The sequence below is a fragment of the Microtus oregoni genome, unplaced genomic scaffold, assembly GCF_018167655.1.
Source record: "Microtus oregoni isolate MIOR12 unplaced genomic scaffold, Mior012 000017F_ref0000208, whole genome shotgun sequence".
Lineage (NCBI taxonomy): Eukaryota > Metazoa > Chordata > Mammalia > Rodentia > Cricetidae > Microtus > Microtus oregoni.
Genome location: NW_024543076.1, coordinates 4,586,683 through 4,606,427, shown reverse-complemented (window position 1 = coordinate 4,606,427; position 19,745 = coordinate 4,586,683). Strand labels below are relative to the sequence as shown.

The window sequence follows — 19,745 nt, the reverse complement described above, 5'->3', positions numbered from 1 at the left end:
CCTGAGTGCTGGGACTAAAGGCTATGCCAACACAATTAGCCCCACCTTTCCTTTTATCTAATTCTTACTATATGTTAATGTAATATAATATATAACTGACATTTCCCCAGTTACACTGTAAAATCATGAAAAAACAGGAATTTTTATCTACCTTGTATCCTGATCTAATGCTAGAAACATAGCTAGCTACCCACCAAATACTATTTGCTGGCTCCAATCACCAGAATAAGCTATCAGTGCATAGACAAGAGAGGCTTCTCATTCCACCCTGAGCAACAGTATACACAAAGTAGGCAGGAGAAGCAGGGAACAGTCTTAGATTTTTCTACATTGTGCTGGCCAAACATTATCCTTTAAAATTCTCTCCTCCTCATGACCTTTATAATATAAAAAATAAAAGGGTGCACCTTTAATCCCAGCACTTGTGAGGCAGGGGCAGGCGGATCTCTGTGAGTTTCAGGACAGTCAGGACTATACAAAGAAACCCTGTCTCGAAGAAAACAAAAAAAAAAAAAAAAAAATCTCTCATTCTCTTCCTGCCTCCATCCATGTATAGTGAGAGGTGTCCTAATTATGTAAAACACAAATTAGTCATATAAAGACTGAAAACTGAGAACCATTTTGAGAGAGATAGAAAGTACTTAAGAGAGACAGAATCTCAAGAAGTTCACTTTGGTTTCTGTACTGTCAATGAAATGGCAGAAGCCAGAACCAAATAGCTTTGCAGCGTTTGTAATCTACTGACCAAGTGACTTCATTGTTTTCTGCAATTATCACTCTTATTTTCAAACGTTCATTTCTAAACTCTGGTATATTAAATTTTAGAAAGTCTCTTTCAGTGAACTCCCTGTGAAAATTAAAAAATATAACCCATGGTTCTGGATGACTATAAAAGGAAGAGTCTGGGATGCTATGCAAGCTAACAGAAGCAGTGAGACCAACAACAACAAAACATTTGTAAAATCTCAATAATTAATTTCATATCTCCAACAGGGGAGCAGGTTCTTGATCAAAATAAAGACGATCATTTGGGTCTGTCCTGGCAGCTACCAATGCATCCATGCACAGCTACATCCACGCACAGAAACACAGGAAATAGAAAAAGCCTTTGGAACTGAGGGTGAAAAACTAAATTTAATCTGATCCAGATCAGCAGCAGATATTCCGGACACATCCAGACCACAGACATCTGCTGGAAGGGACACTAGAAAGGCCCCAAGGCAAGTCTCAGTCTTTTTTTTTCCCCTTTTATTTTTGATATTATATAAAGGTCTTGCATAGCCCAGGTGGCTTAGAACTTGCTAGAAAGTAGAGAAGTCCTTGAATCCTCTTATTTCTACCTATTAAATTCCGGAATTAGAGATACCCATCACTAAACTCACCTAAAAGCAGGTTTTGTTAGAGATAAAAAGAACACAACTGGCAGGCATGATATCTCAAATCTTTAATCCCAGAACTTGGGAAGTGTGAATTCAAGGCCAACCCTGGTCTTTCATAAAAGTCTCAGAACAGTACCAAGGCTAGTGAGACCTTGCCTAAAACAAAAACAAAATACAACCTACAATGAAACAAACCACCATTAATTTGGACATGATTTTAAAATGAAAAAACTCGGGGTTGGAGAGATGGCTCAGAGGTTAAGAGCACTGACTGCTCTTCCAGAGGTCCTGAGTTCAATTCCCAGCAACCACATGGTGGCTCACAACCATCTGTAATGAGATCTGGTGGAAGGAAAGTTGTATACATAATAAATAAATAAATCTTTAAAAAAAGAAAGAAAGAAAAAACTCTGGCCCAAAGTAGTAAACAGATAAACGAGCACACACACAGACACACAAACCACCCTGAAGAATCAGGTTACATTCTCAATAACCAAGATTTAGTTTAGGCTTTGGGAACAAAAGTAAACCATAATAGAATTAGGTAAAGTATAAAAAGAAAGCAGGTGCAGAGGGCACGAATGGCCCAGTGCTTGGTAAGATAAGGAGGACTGCTGCAAGTTCCAGCCATTAGACCCTAGATCCAAAATCAAACCAGTGGCTAACAGTGAGGTCCAGAGTTTGACTCTGCAGAACCCACATAAATCTGGACAGAGGCACGTGTCTCCAATCTAAGCTGTCCCTCAGCAAGAAGGAAGCTGAAAAGGGAAGCTAAGATGTAGGAGCATACAGAGTGGTGAACAAGAAATCTCAATTCAAATAAAGTGGATGATGAGGACCAACACCCCAGTTTTCCTATGACCTTTACAACACACTTAAAGTGACATGCACAAGCCTGCACATGCGTGCACACACACCCATCACATTTAAAAATAAAGACAAAAGTGATGACAATGTATAAGCAACTATAAAAGTGAAACAAATTTGGAATGTCTATGATTCTTCCAACTAGAGACACATGAACTGCTAACTACTCAGAGAGAGCACATGTTTCCTTGTTAAAATAAGCCTCATGTCCAGCCTATGCAGAGAAAGAGGAAGGACAGAGACACAACAGGGACCTGGAGACTAGGCAGGAGCACCTCTTCTTGGGGTTGAGCTGCAGGTGTTCTGGAGCAGTCCAATAATCCGACACATAAACCAGCAGGACCATCTGTACTCTGCGTCTCAACATTATACCCTCAAGTCACCCCAGGGGCTCGAGGTCCAGAGTCACACAGGTGAATCCAGCAGGACAATCAGGGTGGCATGCATTTCCACGGTGGCAGACATCAACAAGGACCTCACCTTGTCACTGTCATCATGACAAATGTGGTCGTGATGGACGGACCGGCACTGAAAAGAAGCACCAACACTACCTACGGAGAAAAGGAAGGGAGAGTTAAGCAGCAGTAATTCCTTACATTAAACTGCTTTACCGATAGACTTATGTCCAGTATCCCATTTAGTCCTTAAACAAGCTCGTAAGCAGTAGGACAAGATTACTTATGGATTTTCAAAAGCTACGTGTGTAAGCCCATGAGTGCACGGAGGCCAGACAACAACCTGTAGGACCAGGTATTCCTCCCACATGTGGGTCCCAGGGACCAAGCTCAGGCAGTCATCTTACCCACTCAGCAATCTGTGGGCCCTATTTGTGGCTTCTTCACAGAAGGAAGAACCAGACACCGATCCACAAAAAGCAGCAGCAAGAAGACGTGGAACTGAAGCCTGGCTGGCAACCCTGCCCCATCACTCTGAGCACGGCAAGGTCTACTTCCCAAGTGAGACCCCTAAGTAAACACATCAGTAAGGAAAACCCTACTGATGAAGACTATAATTGCATTCCTGTTTGGTTTACACATACCTTGAGGCTGACCCTATAAATATAACATATAAAATACAATTTACCCAGGCTTAATGGCACATGAACTTTGGGAACTAAAGTAGAAAGATCAAGAGTTCAAAGACAAAGGAGTCTTTGAGACAGGAGAATTTCTTTTTTAAGTCTATGTCAAATAAGATTTCAAGTATTGCTAGGCATGATGGCGCACAACCTCAAACACAGCAATTGGGAGGCAGAGGCAGGTGGATCACTATGAGTTTGAGGCCAGTCTAGTCTACATAAAGAGTTCCTGGCTAGCCAAGGCTATATAGTTAGACTCGGTCTTTAAAAAAAGGAAGGAAGGAAGAAAAAGAAGTCCTAGAAAAAAGTAGAGGATTTTGTTTTGAATACATAATGTCAACGAAGAAAAAATGCAGAAACAGGAAGGTCACCACAATCACACCAGACCAATCTAGTCTATACATGGAATTCAAGGCCAGCCGGAAAAAAAAAATCTATGTGTGTACATGTGTTAGGTGTGTGTGCGGTGTGTGTGTGTGGAGGGGGGGTTAATGTGCTTTTATTGCTAGGGAGTGTACACAGGCCTCATGCACTCTAGGCAAGTGCTCTCACTGAGCTGTATCTCAAGCACACAGCCTGGCCCAATCTTCTGAAAAGCTGGTGTTAAACATAAAGTCATGAATGGAGAGTAAGCATACTATTATGGACTGTCCACAGGCACAGGAGCAGCGAGGTGCAGCTGGGGGGGTGTGGATTAACAATGAGTCATGTGGTAAAACCCCTAATGACACAAAAGGAGCAGGACAAAAACAATGTGTGCTTTAGTAAAGGGTCTTTAAATGACAGCTGCGAGACAACCCTGGGCAGAGATGAAAGCAATGGAAGAGGGTCCCCCACCCCCGTGTGAGGAAACACCAACACCATTCCAAGTTCACAATGAAAAGGGAAGCCAAGCAATTATGTCTTTATCATTTATATACAAAATACAATAGTCACTTAGTTCCAGAGACACATTAAGGCTCAACAATTAGTTATCACTATAAGCAGGTAATCTGCTACAAAATTATTTCAAGCCAGGGCTGGAAATATCCCTTGGCAGTTGAAGAGCACTGACTGCTTTTCCAGAGGACCCAGGTTCAATCCCCAGCAGAAACTTTATTTATTTATTTATTCAACAGAAACTTTAAAAGCCAGGAGGACCTGGCAGATGTATTTCAAGTTCTGACTCAACTGCCAACCCTGACTATTATTTTCAGCAAAACCGTTTGTTATAACTGAAATGAAAAATAAAAATTGCCCACGATAAAAATAGGTCAAAGGAATGCATAACCACTAACCCAGCTCCACAGAAAATACCTTCACATGGGTCCAAGGTTCAATCTCAGCTTGTCGGGCTTGTGTGGCAAGCACCTGGCCCACTGAGGCACTGTCCCAGAGCAGACACTACTATCGAGACACCAATCCTTACCTTAGTTCTTAGCTGGGAGCACTGAGGGAGGAGTTTCTTCACTGAAATTTTGCAAGCCTACGTGCAACTCAGCAGTGCTAGATGTCAGCTCACCAATCTACCTCTACTAGTTTAAGCTGACTACAGTGGGGGCCACAGGACACCAAAGGCAGAGTGAGGATGGACAAGTCCTAAGACCTCCAGCACCAGTCTACTGCCCCAGACCACACCCCGGCACTGTCGTGTCCTAGTCACCATGAGAAATTATATTAGGCGCTATACAGACATCAGCAAAACCTTTCTTACAGTGACTTCTCAGGAGAAGTATATGCTGGTTGACTGAATATTCATTCCAGTCATCAGAGATTGATTGATACTGGACTCAGAAAATCACAATTATTACAAGGAAAAATAAAACAAGAGGGAAAGTTAACTGAGCAAGCACTAGCCCTATCCCTGACACAGAGTAAGCTATCTTCTTTTTACTAATTTTTTTTTTTTTTTTTTGGTTTTTCGAGACAGGGTTTCTCTGTGGTTTTGGAGCCTGTCCTGGAACTAGCTCTTGTAGACCAGGCTGGTCTCGAACTCACAGAGATCCACCTGACTCTGCCTCCCAAGTGCTGGGATTAAAGGCGTGCGCCACCACCACCCAACTAATAAAGAAAAATGATCAATTTATAAAATTTGTGTATTAATTTTCAAATAGAAATAAAAACGCAGCACTGAAAATTGCATGTGTGTACAAGTGTGCACATGCGCAAAAACACACACGCACGCTGGGCTGTACATGTAGAGGTCAGATAATAACCTGGAGTCGGGTCTCTCTTTTCATCCTATGGGTCCTGGGGTCAAAGCCAGGTCTTCAGGCTTAATGGCAGCTGCCCTGCCCTGCTGAGACCTCTACCAGACCTTGAGAATTATTTTTAAGCATTTGATTAGGTAGATATATGATTTATGATACAGTACATCTTTGTACATGGGGCTACATCCTAGGAAAATCATGGTTGTCATAACGAGATGTTCCTGGCATCCAGTGAATAGGACTCAGGCACACTACTGAACACCCAAGAGGGCAGGTAGTATAAATGCATATTAAATGTTAATGGAAGAATTCTTTGATGAACCTAGCACTAATATGCCAAGAACATGTATATTTAGTAAGAACAGGCATGCATGCAAGCAAAACAACCATACACATAAAATAATGAAATACCATATGTTTTCAGGTAATGTGGAAAAGGAGGACAAGGCAAACAGGAATGGCTCTGCTGCCGCTAAGAATACCCATGTTCAAAAATTTAGAGTGTGTCCTACTCCCTGAACTGGCGGGTGAGGAGTTCTCCAGACTTCTCACTGTGTCAGAGGGACTCTTATATGGTCATGCTATGAAGGTTCTGCTGCTTGAGATCCTGTGAAAGTCACTGACTTAAGCCTGGTCTGCTCTCCTCCCTAGACAGTACATAGCAGTGGACACGGCATTTCTTTCCACCAAAGCCACACTACTCAATCCTATTTATTTATATGCTATCAAACATTGTTAAGTCCTTGTTTTTAAACGGTTACACCATAAAACATCAACTTTACCAATTTAACCACTGAGAATGCATAATACAGGGGTATTAATTATATCCATAATGTGTGTGAACAGCTGCGCTGCTATTTTCAAGGCATTTTCATTATCTCAAACAGAAAACCTGTATCATTCAATAACTTCGCTTCACCAATGTCCTTTTTAAAAAAGCTATAGACTTAGTAACTTTCAAGTTATGATATGCTGCCACCAGGTGGCGAGAGTGTCAAGGCTGCCCATGACAGGAACAGAGGGCAGGCAGTTTCACCTTCCCTAAATATTAGAATAGAAACAGCATCTGCATAATGAACCTTTCACTTGCCCTCAAAAACCCACTGTGGTGTGGAGCATGAGCTGGCAGTAGAGTGACCGCTTAGCAGTGGTTTAGTCTTAACTGCCACCATAGAAAATAAAGAGCATGCTTAAAGACTGATAACTAGACTCATACAAACTTTAAAAAAAATGAAGTTAGGGAAAATGTGTAAAGAAAAAAAAAAGGAATCTAAATTAGTGACTATGTCACTGACTTAGTAATCATCGTTTTACCTAAGATTCAAAATTAATGAGTTTCAGTCTGGTACCAAATGATCCCCAATTTTGGGGGTATGTGGGGGTAGTTAACTGAGGAATGATTGTAGGGTTGTGTTTGCTCAGCAATCTACTACTGGGCCCTTTCTTTGTTTTGTTTCCGGTAGGGATACTGAGTGGCTGGCCTTGATGGTGATCTGCTTCTTCTTCCCCGAATGCTGAGACTATCAGTACACACAGAACATCATTCCTATGTTTTCTTTTTTCTTTTCTTTTCTTTTTTTTTTGTTTGTTTTTCGAGATAGGGTTTCTCTGAAGCTTTGGAGCCTGTCCTGGAACTAGTTCTTGCAGACCAGGCTGGACTCGAACTCACAGAGATCCACCTGCCTCTGCCTCCCAAAGTGCTGGGATTAAAGGTGTGTCACCACTGCCTGGCTGAGACAGGTTATTGTTATGTAGCCCACATTGGGATTCTTCCTCGGTCTCCCAAAAGTTGAAATAATGGATAATGTCCAACTCTAAAGAATGTCTTTGACAGAAAAAGATTTGTTTCATGACATTTTTTTTATTTTTAGCTTTAAATCCATATATTAGCACACATGACTCCAAATAGCCAAACAACCACGAGTAGAAAGAACAACACTAGAGGAAACAGAATACCTTATTTTTGAATTATACCACAGTACTGTAGTAGTAAGTACAGCATGGTACAGACACAGAACGTGAAATATGAACTAATGGGAAAGAAATAAATCAAGACAACTCTAGCTATCTGATTCTCAACAAAAGGAGAAAGCACATCCACTGGGGGGAAGCTAGTCTCTTCAACAAACAGTGCTGGAAAACTAGATATGAAGAAGACTAAAATTAAATTCCTATCTAATTCAAAAATAATTTAGAATGCTTCATTTTAAATCAATTCAAAATGTTCAGAGACAGGAAAACATTTCAGGATAGAGGACGGGAAATAAAAATAATAATAGTGGGAACTGGTAAATAGGGACGACAGCAAATTCAGTTTCTGCACAGCAAAGGAGACCATCAGAAGTGAACAGACAGCCTACAGACCGAGAGAAAAGTTTTACCAGCTATTCATCCATCAGGGAATTAATATACAAAATACATGGAGAACTTTAAAATTTTTGCTTCAATAAAAAATAATTTAAGCAATAAACAGATGCTTCTCAAAAGAAACATAAATAGACCATAAAAGCAAAAAAGAAAAAAATGTTCAACATCTTTAGTCATGGGGAAATCGCAAATTAAAACTAAGCTGAGGACTGGGATATAGTTAATTAGTAGAATGCTTGCCAAGATGCAAAGCCCTACGTTTGAGCTCTGGTGTTTCATGTGTGGTAGCAGCACTGCAGAGGTAGAGGCGGGTGTGGCCCAGAGTTCAAGGTCAGACTGAGATAGGTAAGGACCTGAGAACAGGACTGAGTGGCACACACCTAGAATCCCAGCCTTGGGGAAGCTGAGGCTGGAGGATAGAAGCTCAAGGACAATCTAGGCTATCATTAGACCCTGTTGCACGAAACCTCAAAAAAATAACACTCGGATTCCAACTCACCCCACTCACAGTGGCTATTCTATGTAACACAAAAGAAAACCAGGCGTTGTGGCCCCTGTTCATAATCTCAGCATTTGGAAGGCTGGGGTATGATGACTCCATGAGTTCAAGACCAGCCTGGGTTATGAAGTAAGATTGCTAAGTATACTGACCTACACCTGTATTCTCTGCAATAGGGAAGCTGAAATAAGAGGATTGCTTCAAGGTCAAGGCCAGCATGGGCTACAAAGTTAAGACCATTCCAAAAAGTCAAACATATGAGGAGATAGTTCAGCTGGTAAAGTGCTTGCTGCAAAAGTATAAGGACCAAATTGATCTCCAGACCTCACAGAAAAAGCCAGGTGTGAGGTCACACTGGGGAGGCAAAGACAAACAGATTCCTAGGATTAGCTTTCTACGCTAGCCGGGAACAGACTGTTTGAAAAAAAAGGTGGATGGCTCCCAAGGTAAACTCTGGTACCATATGCATACATGCGTGCGTGTGTGCGCGCGTACACAAACACACAGAGTGAACACGGGGGGGGGGGGCAGGCAGATAGACAAAGTCCTAATCAAAAATCATTCAATTTGGGGAAAATGGATGGACCTGAAGATCATTATATTAAGCAAAATAAGACAACCTCAGAGAAATATATTTTCTCTCATATGTGAAACGAAGACTGTGCTTTTAAAGGCCATGAAAGTAGTGAGGGAACTATTTGGGGCCTGGGAGAAGAGGAGAAGGAAGTAGAGGGTAGAAAAGATCAAAGTACAATGAATATATGAAAATACTTTGTATAATAAATATAAGCTAGGAAGTCAAGAAATGTAGCATAATGGTCCAGCACCTGCTTAACAAGTGCGAGGCCTGGGGGCTGGAGAGATGGCTCAGTGGTTAAGAGCATTGCCTGCTCTTCCAAAGGTCCTGAGTTCAATTCCCAGCAACCACATGGTGGCTCACAACCATCTGTAATGAGGTCTGGTGCCCTCCTCTGGCCTGCAGACATACATGCAGACAGAATATTGTATACATAATAAATAAATAAATATTTAAAAAAAAAAAACAAGTGCAAGGCCTTAAATCCAATCTTCAGTACCACAAAAACAGAACACATCTATATACTAACAAACCTAGACATTGGGTTTGGAAGATGACTCAGTGAGTAAAGTGCTTATTGCTCAAGGACTTATATAAAGTCAGGACAGCAGTATACTAATATTTTATTTGTGTTTTAATAAATAAAGCTTGCCTGAAGATCAGAGTGCAAAGCTAGCCACACTAGTCAGCCATACAGGCCAGGCAGTGGTGGCGCACACCTTTAATCACAGCAGCCACACTAGTTAGCCATAGCTAACTAATAGGTTAAGGAGGTGGTGCATGCCTTTAATCCCAGCACTAGAGAGGAGTATAAAACAGGAGGAGACAGGTCTCACGCTCAGTCTCAGTCTGAGGATTCATGGAGGCAGGTCTGCCATTTAGATCTGAGGTAGAGGTAAGAGCTAATCTCTGGGTTTTTATTATTCGTGCTACATGGCAGTGCATGTCTGTGATCCCGGCACTCCTACAGAAAGACAGTACACTGTACAGCAGGCTGGCTTGGAATTCTCTATAATTCTTCTGCCTCAATTTACCAAGTGCTGAGATTATAGGTGTGAGTCACCATGCCTGACTTAGCCATTATTAACATTTAAAATTTTACTGAGATGTAACTGACACATCATAAAAATTCACCCTGCTAAGTTTCACTGGTTTGTTATGTGCATTCATAGCTACACACTGCTCACAGCTAATTTAAGAGTATTTTCATCACCCCACTACCAGTCACCCAACCTCTTATCTGCCTTCTCCAGCAGCTGAGTGAACCAGCAGATATTTCTGCCACAGCAGATTTACCTATTTGGGACATTTTATATTAATAAAAGCATGTGAGAGAGCGGAGGTTTTGTGCCTGGTTTCTTCCATTTAGCAAGTTTCAAAATTTATCCATGTTGTAGCACGTATCAAAGGCCTTGTTTGTTTTATAAATAATATTCCATAGAATAAACATACCACATCTTGGAATATCTAGTCACTAGCTGATAGACATCCAGGCTATTATGAATAATGATTCTGCAAACATTCATTTTTACATAAAATTGCACTTTCAATTTTCCTGTCTACACACCTACGAGCGGAATTACTGGTCACAGTAACTGCTTAGCCTCCTGAGGAACTGCTCAACTCTTCCCAAAGCGGCTGCGCCACTTCACCCACCACAAGCAGCTGGAATGCTTACTTCACGGCATCTTCACTAACACTGGTCTGTCTTTTACAGCCATGCTAGTGGGTATGTAGTAGAGAAACAAACGCTTAGAGTGTGACACTATAGTAGTATATACTCTTAGAGACACACACCGACATATTTCTAGATGGGTGACATGATATCTGAATTTGCTTCAAAACACAGAGTAAGGTTGAAGGAGTGGGTGGAGATGCAGATGAATAGAATTTTCAGTTCTGGGTGACAGATAAAGATGTATCCTCCATACTTCCAAATTTCCATACTAAGTGCTATAACTGTATCATAAACAGATATGATTTCCATGCATTTTGAAACTCTAGAAAAACTATACCGTTTTATGTGTCATACATAAATATATATGCAGGCACTTCAATGCTTCTTTCCTTTTTTTGCAAACTTTCATTATTACTTTGTGTGCGTGTGTTGGCACTCATGCCATAGTGCACACTAGAAGTCAGAGGTAAATTTGCGGAATTAGTTCTTTCCTTCCATCTTTACATGGGTTCTGTGTCTTAAACTCGGTCTGCATCATCAAGAGATAGTAGGAGCCTTCACAGACCATCTCACCACCTAGCAACTATTTTTTATTTTAATTTTTAGTACATTTTATTTATACAGCTTGCTTACACATGTATAGGTGAGTGTGCAGGTCAGAGGTGAACTTGGGTCCTGAGATTGAACTCAGGTCTTCCAGCTTAGCAGAGAGTGTCATCCTCTCAGCCGGCTCACCAACTCCTCAGGCACTCTTCTTTAAACCCTTATAAACATCAACTTCTCCCTCCTCTCTCTCTCTCTCTCTCTCTCTCTCTCTCTCTCTCTCTCTGTGTGTGTGTGTGTGTGTGTGAGAGAGAGAGAGAGAGAGAGAGACAGAGACAGAGACAGACAGGCAGGGTAGGAGCTCTATCCTTCTAGTTTGCGATGAGAGACAGAAAGAGGGCTCTCCTACCAGTTCAGGATTCTTCCGCCTCAACCTACTAAGTGCTTCAATTACAGACATACGCTACCCACCTCTTGTTATATACTGATGTTAAATCCTCTACATATCAGTTTTTCAAGGTTTTATAATGTTTTGTTTGTCAACTTGAAACAACCTATGAACTGAATCTCAGAAGGACATTGACCTGTGGGAATGTGTCTACAGGGGATTCTCCTGATTGTGTTCACTGAGGAAGAAAACGTACCCACTATAGGTAGCACCACCATTCCCTGGGGCACAGGGAGTTTCTAAGTGAGGAAAGTGAGCTGAGAGCCAGCACAAGCACATTAATTCCCTCTGCTCTGCTTCTGACTGTGGCTATCATGTTAAATAAACTCCGTCTCCCTTAAGTTGCCTTATCAAGGTACTTTATCACAGAAACAGGAAAGAAAACTAGGATTTCTATTTATGCTGATGAACAAAAAGCATGTTCTCATCCACCAGCGAACAAATGTGAACAACACCAGGGCTGGAGAAATGGCTCTGTGTTTAGGAGTATATACTGTTCTCCCACACACTGCTCTGTCAAGAAGAGAAAGAGGAAAAAACTGAGGACTAGGGATATAGACCAGTGATAGCACACGGTCTAGAAGGCAAAAAGGTGCTGGATTCAATTCTCAGAACCACAAGAGGGAGGGAAATGAGAAGATAGGCAAGGGGAAGGGGGGCAGGAGGAAAGGAGGTTTGGGAGGCCCGGTAAGAGCTTAAGAATGAACAAGAGCTAAGGTCTCAAATTTGGGGGAAGGGGGACAGAAAAATATTCGGTAAGTTCAAACGCAGTGGGGAGCTCTGGAAGTCTTAAGTGGGCATGTGACTCATTCTTTTAAAAGCTCTCCCTGGCTATCAGCAGAGGATGGAGACCAGAGAGTGGTATGTGGATCCGTAAATGGCTACTGCTATAGTTCGAAGAGAGATGGAATGGAGGGATACAGAGTCCCAGCTGGCCTGGGTCCTACCATCTTCCTTCCTCACAGGCACACATCCCCAATCCCTGCAGTTTTTATATTCTCGTACATGCCACATGTAAAGGTCTGAGGACAACTTGTTGGCAGTCAGTTCTTTCCTCCTACCACAAGAGTTCCAGGTAGCCAACACAAGTCATCAGGAGAGGTTATCAGGCTTAGGGACCAGCCCCTTTACACACTGAGCCACCTTGTTGGCTTGTGAGGTGCAATGAAAAGGACTTGGAGAATGATGTGATGGGGGGAGACAAGAATATTGCAGTTCACCGGGCAGTGGTGCCGCATGCCTTTAATCCCAGCACTCGGGAGGCAGAGACAGGCGTAGAGATAGGTGGATCTCTGTGAGTTCGAGACCAGCCTGGTCTACAAGAGCTAGTTCCAGGACAGGCTCCAAAACCACAGAGAAACCCTGTCTCGAAAAACAAAAAACAAAAAACAAACAAAAAAAAAAGAATATTGCAGTTGCCAAAACAATTCCCAGATTTCCAGCTTAAGCAACTGAGTCCCATATTCTGATGAAAAACACTAGGAAGTAGGTAGTCTGCCTGGATAATAATAGTTTGGGACATGTTAAGTATAAATTTCTTGTAAAATACAAATTTGAAAATTCGCAGTATATAAGTGGTATTTATATCCCTGGAAACAAATGCTATCGTCTAGAAAAAGAACATAGAAAAGAGATGAGGGCACAGGCCCAAGTCCTAAGAATGAGAAAAAGATGGGGAGAAGAGACCATCGAAAATTTTATACAAAACTGAGAGAACTGAATGTGGTGGAAAACACCTCTGACCCCAGCACTTGGGAAGAAGAAGGTTAACTAAGGGCTGAGTCTGAAGATTAATAAAGGGTCTTCCACCAAGTCTGATGGCTTGAGTTTAATCTCCAGAACCTACATGGTGGGAAGTTCTGACTTCTGCAACTTTTAATCTAACTTCCACATGCATGCATGTGCATACAAACAGATAGATGAAGCTGGGCATGGTAGCACACACCTTGAGAGACAGAGGCAGGTGGATCTCCATGAGTTCCAGGACAGACAGAAACCCTGAAATAAATTAAACAGACAGAGACAGCTATCCAGTAAGAAGTGGCCCGGTGTCCCTCAGCTGGTGACTCAGCATCAGTGATGGCAGTAAAGAGCTGTTTCAGGGAAGGAGAAAGGGCCAAGTTGACGGACTGAAGATGGCTAACAGCCTATTTCTGACTTAGCCAATTTTTTTTTTCCCAGTTTCAGCCAGGAAGCAGGTAAATAATCTCACCTCACCCTGCTCTACCAAGCCTCGTGCTTCAAACAGTACCTTCCAATCCAAGGCCATATTCGTGCTAGGCAAAAGCACCCTCCCCAGCTGACTTCACCCCTAGCCATGGTTTCTTCACATTCCATCAGGACAAAGGCAATGTGCTAATGCTCTAGGACTGAGCAGTTCTTCCAATTACATAACCTTGCTCTCCCTTTATTCACCAAGAAACACGTGAAGTCATTCTCTGCAAACAGCCTTTCTTAGTCTGTTCTTCAAAGGGTAACCATACCAAAAAAAAGTTACCTTGTAATACCAGACAAGTTATGAGAAAATGGTGTTTATGATTATGTCACTAAAACACTCTTGCTGTGCAGACCTGGTTTTCCTGGAACTCAATATAAAGACCAGAGATTCTGGCCTCAAACTCAGAAATTCACCTGCCTCTGCCTCCTGAGAGCTGAGATTAAAGGAAGGTGCCACCGCACCTGGTTGAAATACAAATCTTAATCATATCTTAGGGATCATGTTTGCATTGGAATATGAGTCATACAGATCACCTCTTCAAGTAATCCGTATACAGATTCTGTGGAAACCAGATCCTGGAAAATGCAGTACTTTCCAAATGGACTAATTTGCATTGACTCTATCTAAGGAAAGGAAGGAAGGGGGAGGGGAGCGAAGAGCATACCTGTAATCCCAGCACTCCGGAGGGAGATGCAAGGACTTCTGAGTCAAGACCAACCTAGCCTACAGAGTGAGTTCCAGGATAGCTAAGAGAAACCCTGTCTCAAAAAAATGATCAGAAAGAAATAGAAAGAAAGAAAGAAAGAAAGAAAGAAAGAAAGAAAGAAAGAATCAAAACAAATGAAAATACATTTGAATTCAAATACTTGTAAATCTGGCTACATAAATGGCATGAGGCATTTAAAAACTCATCTTCAAAAAAGCATATGTATCATGAAAAAAAGAGGATAAATAAGATCTCCAAATGATATTTACAAAGAAAAAAAAGTAAAGACAGTAGAGAAATAGAGAGGCACTAAAATACTTGTCTTGAAATTATGAGGAATAAAAATAATACTTTTAGCTCTGCTCCCAACAAAAACTTAGAAAGTCTTCATCTAAGTGAACCAATAACACATGCAAGATCCTCAAAATCATTAGTTATTAAAGAATACAAAGCCAGGTGGTGTTAGCACACACCTTTAATCCCAGCACTTGGGAGGCAGAAGCAGGTGGATCTGAGTTCGAGACCAGCCTGGTCTACAGCGTGAATCCAGGACAGCCAGGGCTACAAAGAGAAACCCTGTCTCAGAAAAACAATAACAAAAAGGAGAGAGACAGACAGAAAGAGAGAAGGAGAGAAAAGAGAAAGAAATAGAACCTTCATGTGTTGGTAAAGGAAGTACACAATTGCACAAATGTGTTGGGAGTTTGGCACCTCCTCAGGGTTAAAAACAATTACCTTAACCTAGTAATTTTACTCCTAAGCATGTCGTACAAGCACACATGAAAAATGAAACATACATTCACAAATGCTTGCAGTAGCATTACTCACAAGAGTCCAACAGTGGCTAAGATCTTTATGTTCATTAATTGATGGGTGGCTGGATAAAATGTGATCAATACATATAATGAATATTTTTGGTCATAAAAAAGGAATAAAGCACTGATACTGTTCATCAAAGTACATATTTTTCAGATTCCATTTACAGAGAAGGTGTAGGACAGGCAAATCTAAGGACAGCCTAGGACCACACCTAAGTGGAAAGTGAGTGTTGCTGGGTGAGGGGCTGCTTTGGGCAGTGAAAATGTGTTCTAATTAGAGAGGGGTGATAGGTATAGAAACTTGGAGTACACCAACACTGATTTATACTTTAGATAAATTAACTTTGTGGTATGGGAATTTAAAGCTAGATGTAAGCCTACTGTTTGCAGATTTCTTTTGTTTTGTCTTGTTTTTTCAGACAGAGCCTTGCTCAGCATACCTAGAATCCAAGATCCTCAGCCTCTGAGTGCTGGAATTATACGAATGTGCCACCATACACGTCCAAAGTGCTAACTATTTTAAGAGTAAGGCTGTGGGCACAGTGAGACGCTTCTAGGGAACTTTTAATTGTCCACGTGTTTACTTGCTTGGTCACACATTGTGGTGACATAATGAGCTGCACACTTGCAAAACGCCAATGTTTCTAAGTGTATGTTATACATGCAACAAAGATTTTTCAGAAGAGTAACTAGAAGAGCTGAAGAGTTGGCTCAGTGGGTAAGAGCACTGGCTGCTCTTTCAGAGGACCCAGGGTTCAATTCCTAGCACACACAAGGCAGCTCACAACTGTCTTTAATTCCAGTTCCAGGAGACTCAACACCTATGGCAAAACACCAATGCACACAAAATAAAAATAGATAAATTTTAAAAAATGCAATTTTAAAAAAGTAACTGGATAAATAACTAGACTAATTTAGAAAATGATTTAAAAAAAATGAAGAGAAGTTTCCAAACAACATGCAGAGCTGGGTTGTGGCATGATGCCTGCTTAGCATACAGAAGGCCTTAAGGACAATCCTCAGCACAAACAAATATAGTATGGTCCCACTTTTTGTAAACTTGTACACACATGGAGTTTACAAAAACAACACTACATGAATATTCACATGACCGTTCTTACTGATCTCCATAGAATTCAAATACAGTGCCCTTTGTTTTCCCAGTTACAGATGTCTGAATTTTTGACAATATTTATTTTTGTAGCCAAAAGACAGCAAATGTATAGCTTTTGCTTGTTTTGAGACAGGGTTTCTCTGTGTAGCCCTGACTGTCCTGGAACTTACTTTCTAGACCAGGCTGGACTCAAACTCACAGAGATCCACTTGACCCTGCCTTCCAAGTGCTAGGTTTAAAGGCATGTGCCACTATATCACCCTTAACAAATGTGTACATTTTAATATTTTTTTAAAGATTTATTTATTATGTATACATTGTTATGTTTGCATGTATACCTGCACACCAGAAGAGGGGATAGATCTCATGTGAGCCACCATATGGTTGCTGGGAATTGAACTTAGGACCTCTGGAAGAGCAGTCAGTGCTCCTAACCTCTGAGCCATCTCTCCAGATCCTTTTTAATGAATTTTAAAGTTTTCTTTAAATTTTAATTTATTATTAGTATGTGTGTGAGTGCTGCTGGTGTGTGCATGCCACTGTGTGTGCATGCATGTGCATGTGTATGTGTGTGCCGGTAGAGGACAACACAGAGGAATTGGTTCTCTCTACTGTGGGTTCCCTGGACCAAACTCAGGTCATCAGAACTATAAAACAAGCACCTTTACCTTCTAGGCTTGGGTAATCAGTGTTCCCCTAGTCTCAGACATTTGAAGACTTAAATCTCTAGTTGGTGGTGCTGTTTGAGGTGTTTAGGAGATATAGCACTGTTAGAGCAATTATGTTACTAGAGACTGACTTTGAGAGTTTAAAGACTCTCTCTCTCCAGGGCTAGAGAGATGATTTAGTGGTTAAGAGCATTAACTGTCCTTCCAGGAGTCACATTGGATTATGGGCAGTTAACAACTGTCTCTAGCTCTCTAGTTCCAAGGGGAATCCAATGTCCTCTTCTGGCCTCTGTGGGTACTGCATGAGCATGGTACACAACATACATGCAGACAAAAAATACACACAAAATAAAAATAATGTTAAAAAAAAAAAGGCTTCCCCTGCATGTGGTTCAAGATGTAAACTCTCAGTTTCTAGTTCGAGCAGCCATGTCTCTACTCTGTCATCATGGACTTTTATCCCTCTAGAACTCTTTATGCACAATAAACTTTTTTTCTCTTTGTAGACCAGGGCGGTCTCGAACTCAGAGATCCATTTGCCTCTGCCTTCCAAGTGCTAGGATTAAAGGCATGTGCCACCATACCTGGCTTAACAAATGTTTAAAGCTTTAAATTTTAATTTATTATTAGTATGTGTGTGTGTGTGTGCTGGTGTGTGCATGCCACCATGCATGTGTGAATGCGTGTGCAGGTCTGAGTGGTTTTATCACAACAATAGAAAAGTAATTTATATACCTACCATCTCACCAGCCCTCAAAAAACACCCCCTCCAGGGCTTCATGTATTCCAAGCAAACACACTATCACTGAGCCATACGCCCAACCCCAAGTACAGACCTTATCATTTTGTTTTTGTTATTTGTTTGTTTGCTTGTTTGTTTTTGAGGCAGGGTCTCACTATGTAGCCTCAGCTACCCTGGAATGAGCCGACTAGACTGGTCTTGAAATCACAGAGCTCTGCTTGTCTGTGCCTTCCTAGTGCTAAATTAAAGGTGTGTGCTGCCAAGCCTGGACCCTTAAAAAATTTTAAGAAGGCATAGTGACGGGATTTAGTAAGAATGAGAATAGAAGTTGAGGAATTAGTAAACAGAAATATAGAAATAATTCAAGAACGGGTTTTTGTTGTTTGGTTGGGTTTCGTTTGGGGGTTGTTTGATTTGGCCTTCCAGTACTGGGTGTAAATCTGGGTCTCCATGCATTCCAGGAAATCACTCTACCACTGAGCCATACTCCCAGCCAAGAACAGACTCTTCTTTCTAGTTTTAAAGCAATTTTTTCTAGTCTTTTATTTTGTTTTAATTAATTTATAAGCTTTTTATTTTTTATTTATTTAGTTTTGGTTTTTCGAGACAGGGTTTCTCTGTAGTTTTGGAGCCTGTCCTGTCCTGGAACTAGCTCTGTATACTAGGCTGGCCTCAAACTCACAGAGATCCGCCTGCCTCTGCCTCCTGTCTTTCTAGTTTTTGAGAAAGGGTCTCACTATGTACCTTAGCTGGCCTGAAATTAGCTATTAAAATCAGGCTGGCCTTGAAATCAGATATTTATCTGTCTCTGCCTCCCAGGTGCTGGGATTAAAGGAGTGTACCAAAAGAATAAATTCTTTAAAGATAATCATTTAGGGGCCGACAAAATGGTTCTGTGGGCACAGGAACTGGTCACCAAGCCTGATGACCTGATCTTCAGCACTCAAATGGTAAAAGAAGAGAAGCGACTCCTACAAGCTGTCCTCTGACCTCCACACCAAGTCATGGCAATCAAAGGCACAGGGATACACAAACACACCTAAAATAATTTTTTTTAATTAAGTAAAGGTAATTATTTAAAAACTAGTAATAGGGGCCTGGAGAGATGGCTCAGTGGTTAAGAGCACTGGCTGCTCTTCCAGAGGTTCTGAGTTCAATTCCCAGCAACTACATGGTGGCTCACAACCATCTGTAATGAGATATGGCGCCCTCTTCTGGCACGCAGGTATACATGGATGCAGAATGTTGTATACATAATAAATAAATCTTTTAAAAAAAAACTAGTAATAGGACTCTATTCTGCTGTCTGGTTGCCATGCAAACTGTTCTGCACTGCCAGACCCTCCTCATGACAACAGATTCTGACATGCTCATAAGCATATCTTAAGGTAGCTATCAAAAGCAAACAGCACCTGGAAGACAGGGCGTAAGGAGTACGCCTCAAGTCTTTGTTTTTTGTTGTTGTTTTGTTTTGTTTTGTTTTTTTGAGGTAGGGTTTATGCTGGAACTCACTATGCGGATCAGATTGGCAGAAAACTCACAGATCTGCCTGTCTTGCCTCTTGCCTGGCTGAGAAGTGCCTAAAGACTGAACTTCAGAGGATGCCAGCTCTGTTTTCAGCACCTACATCAGGCAATTCACTTAGACCTGCAAATCCAGCTTCAGTGACCAGGACTCCCTCTTCTAGCAGGTACACACCTTTAATTCCAGAACTCAGGAGGCAGAAGCATGGAGACGCAGGTGTATCTCTGTGAGTTCAAGTTCCAGACCAGCTGGAGATACATAGTGAGACCCTGAAACTCTGCCTTAAAAAAGAATAAAAGAAAGAAAAAGGAAATGAAATTGAATTAAATA

The 19,745-nt window shown here is 41.4% G+C and overlaps 1 protein-coding gene across 4 annotated transcripts in view; it reads right to left on the bottom strand.

Moving 5' to 3' along the window:
- Rnf38 (ring finger protein 38) overlaps positions 1-19,745 on the bottom strand; it is a 91,569-nt gene that overhangs the window by 52,984 nt on the left and 18,840 nt on the right. For 3 of the 4 annotated variants that reach the window (XM_041667457.1, XM_041667453.1, XM_041667456.1), the window contains exon 2: positions 2,727-2,797. In XM_041667457.1, the coding sequence (XP_041523391.1) occupies positions 2,727-2,797 (71 nt within the window). Of the gene's footprint in view, positions 1-2,521; positions 2,586-2,726; positions 2,798-19,745 lie in introns of those variants that run through there. The other variant, XM_041667463.1, reaches the window with a different exon arrangement.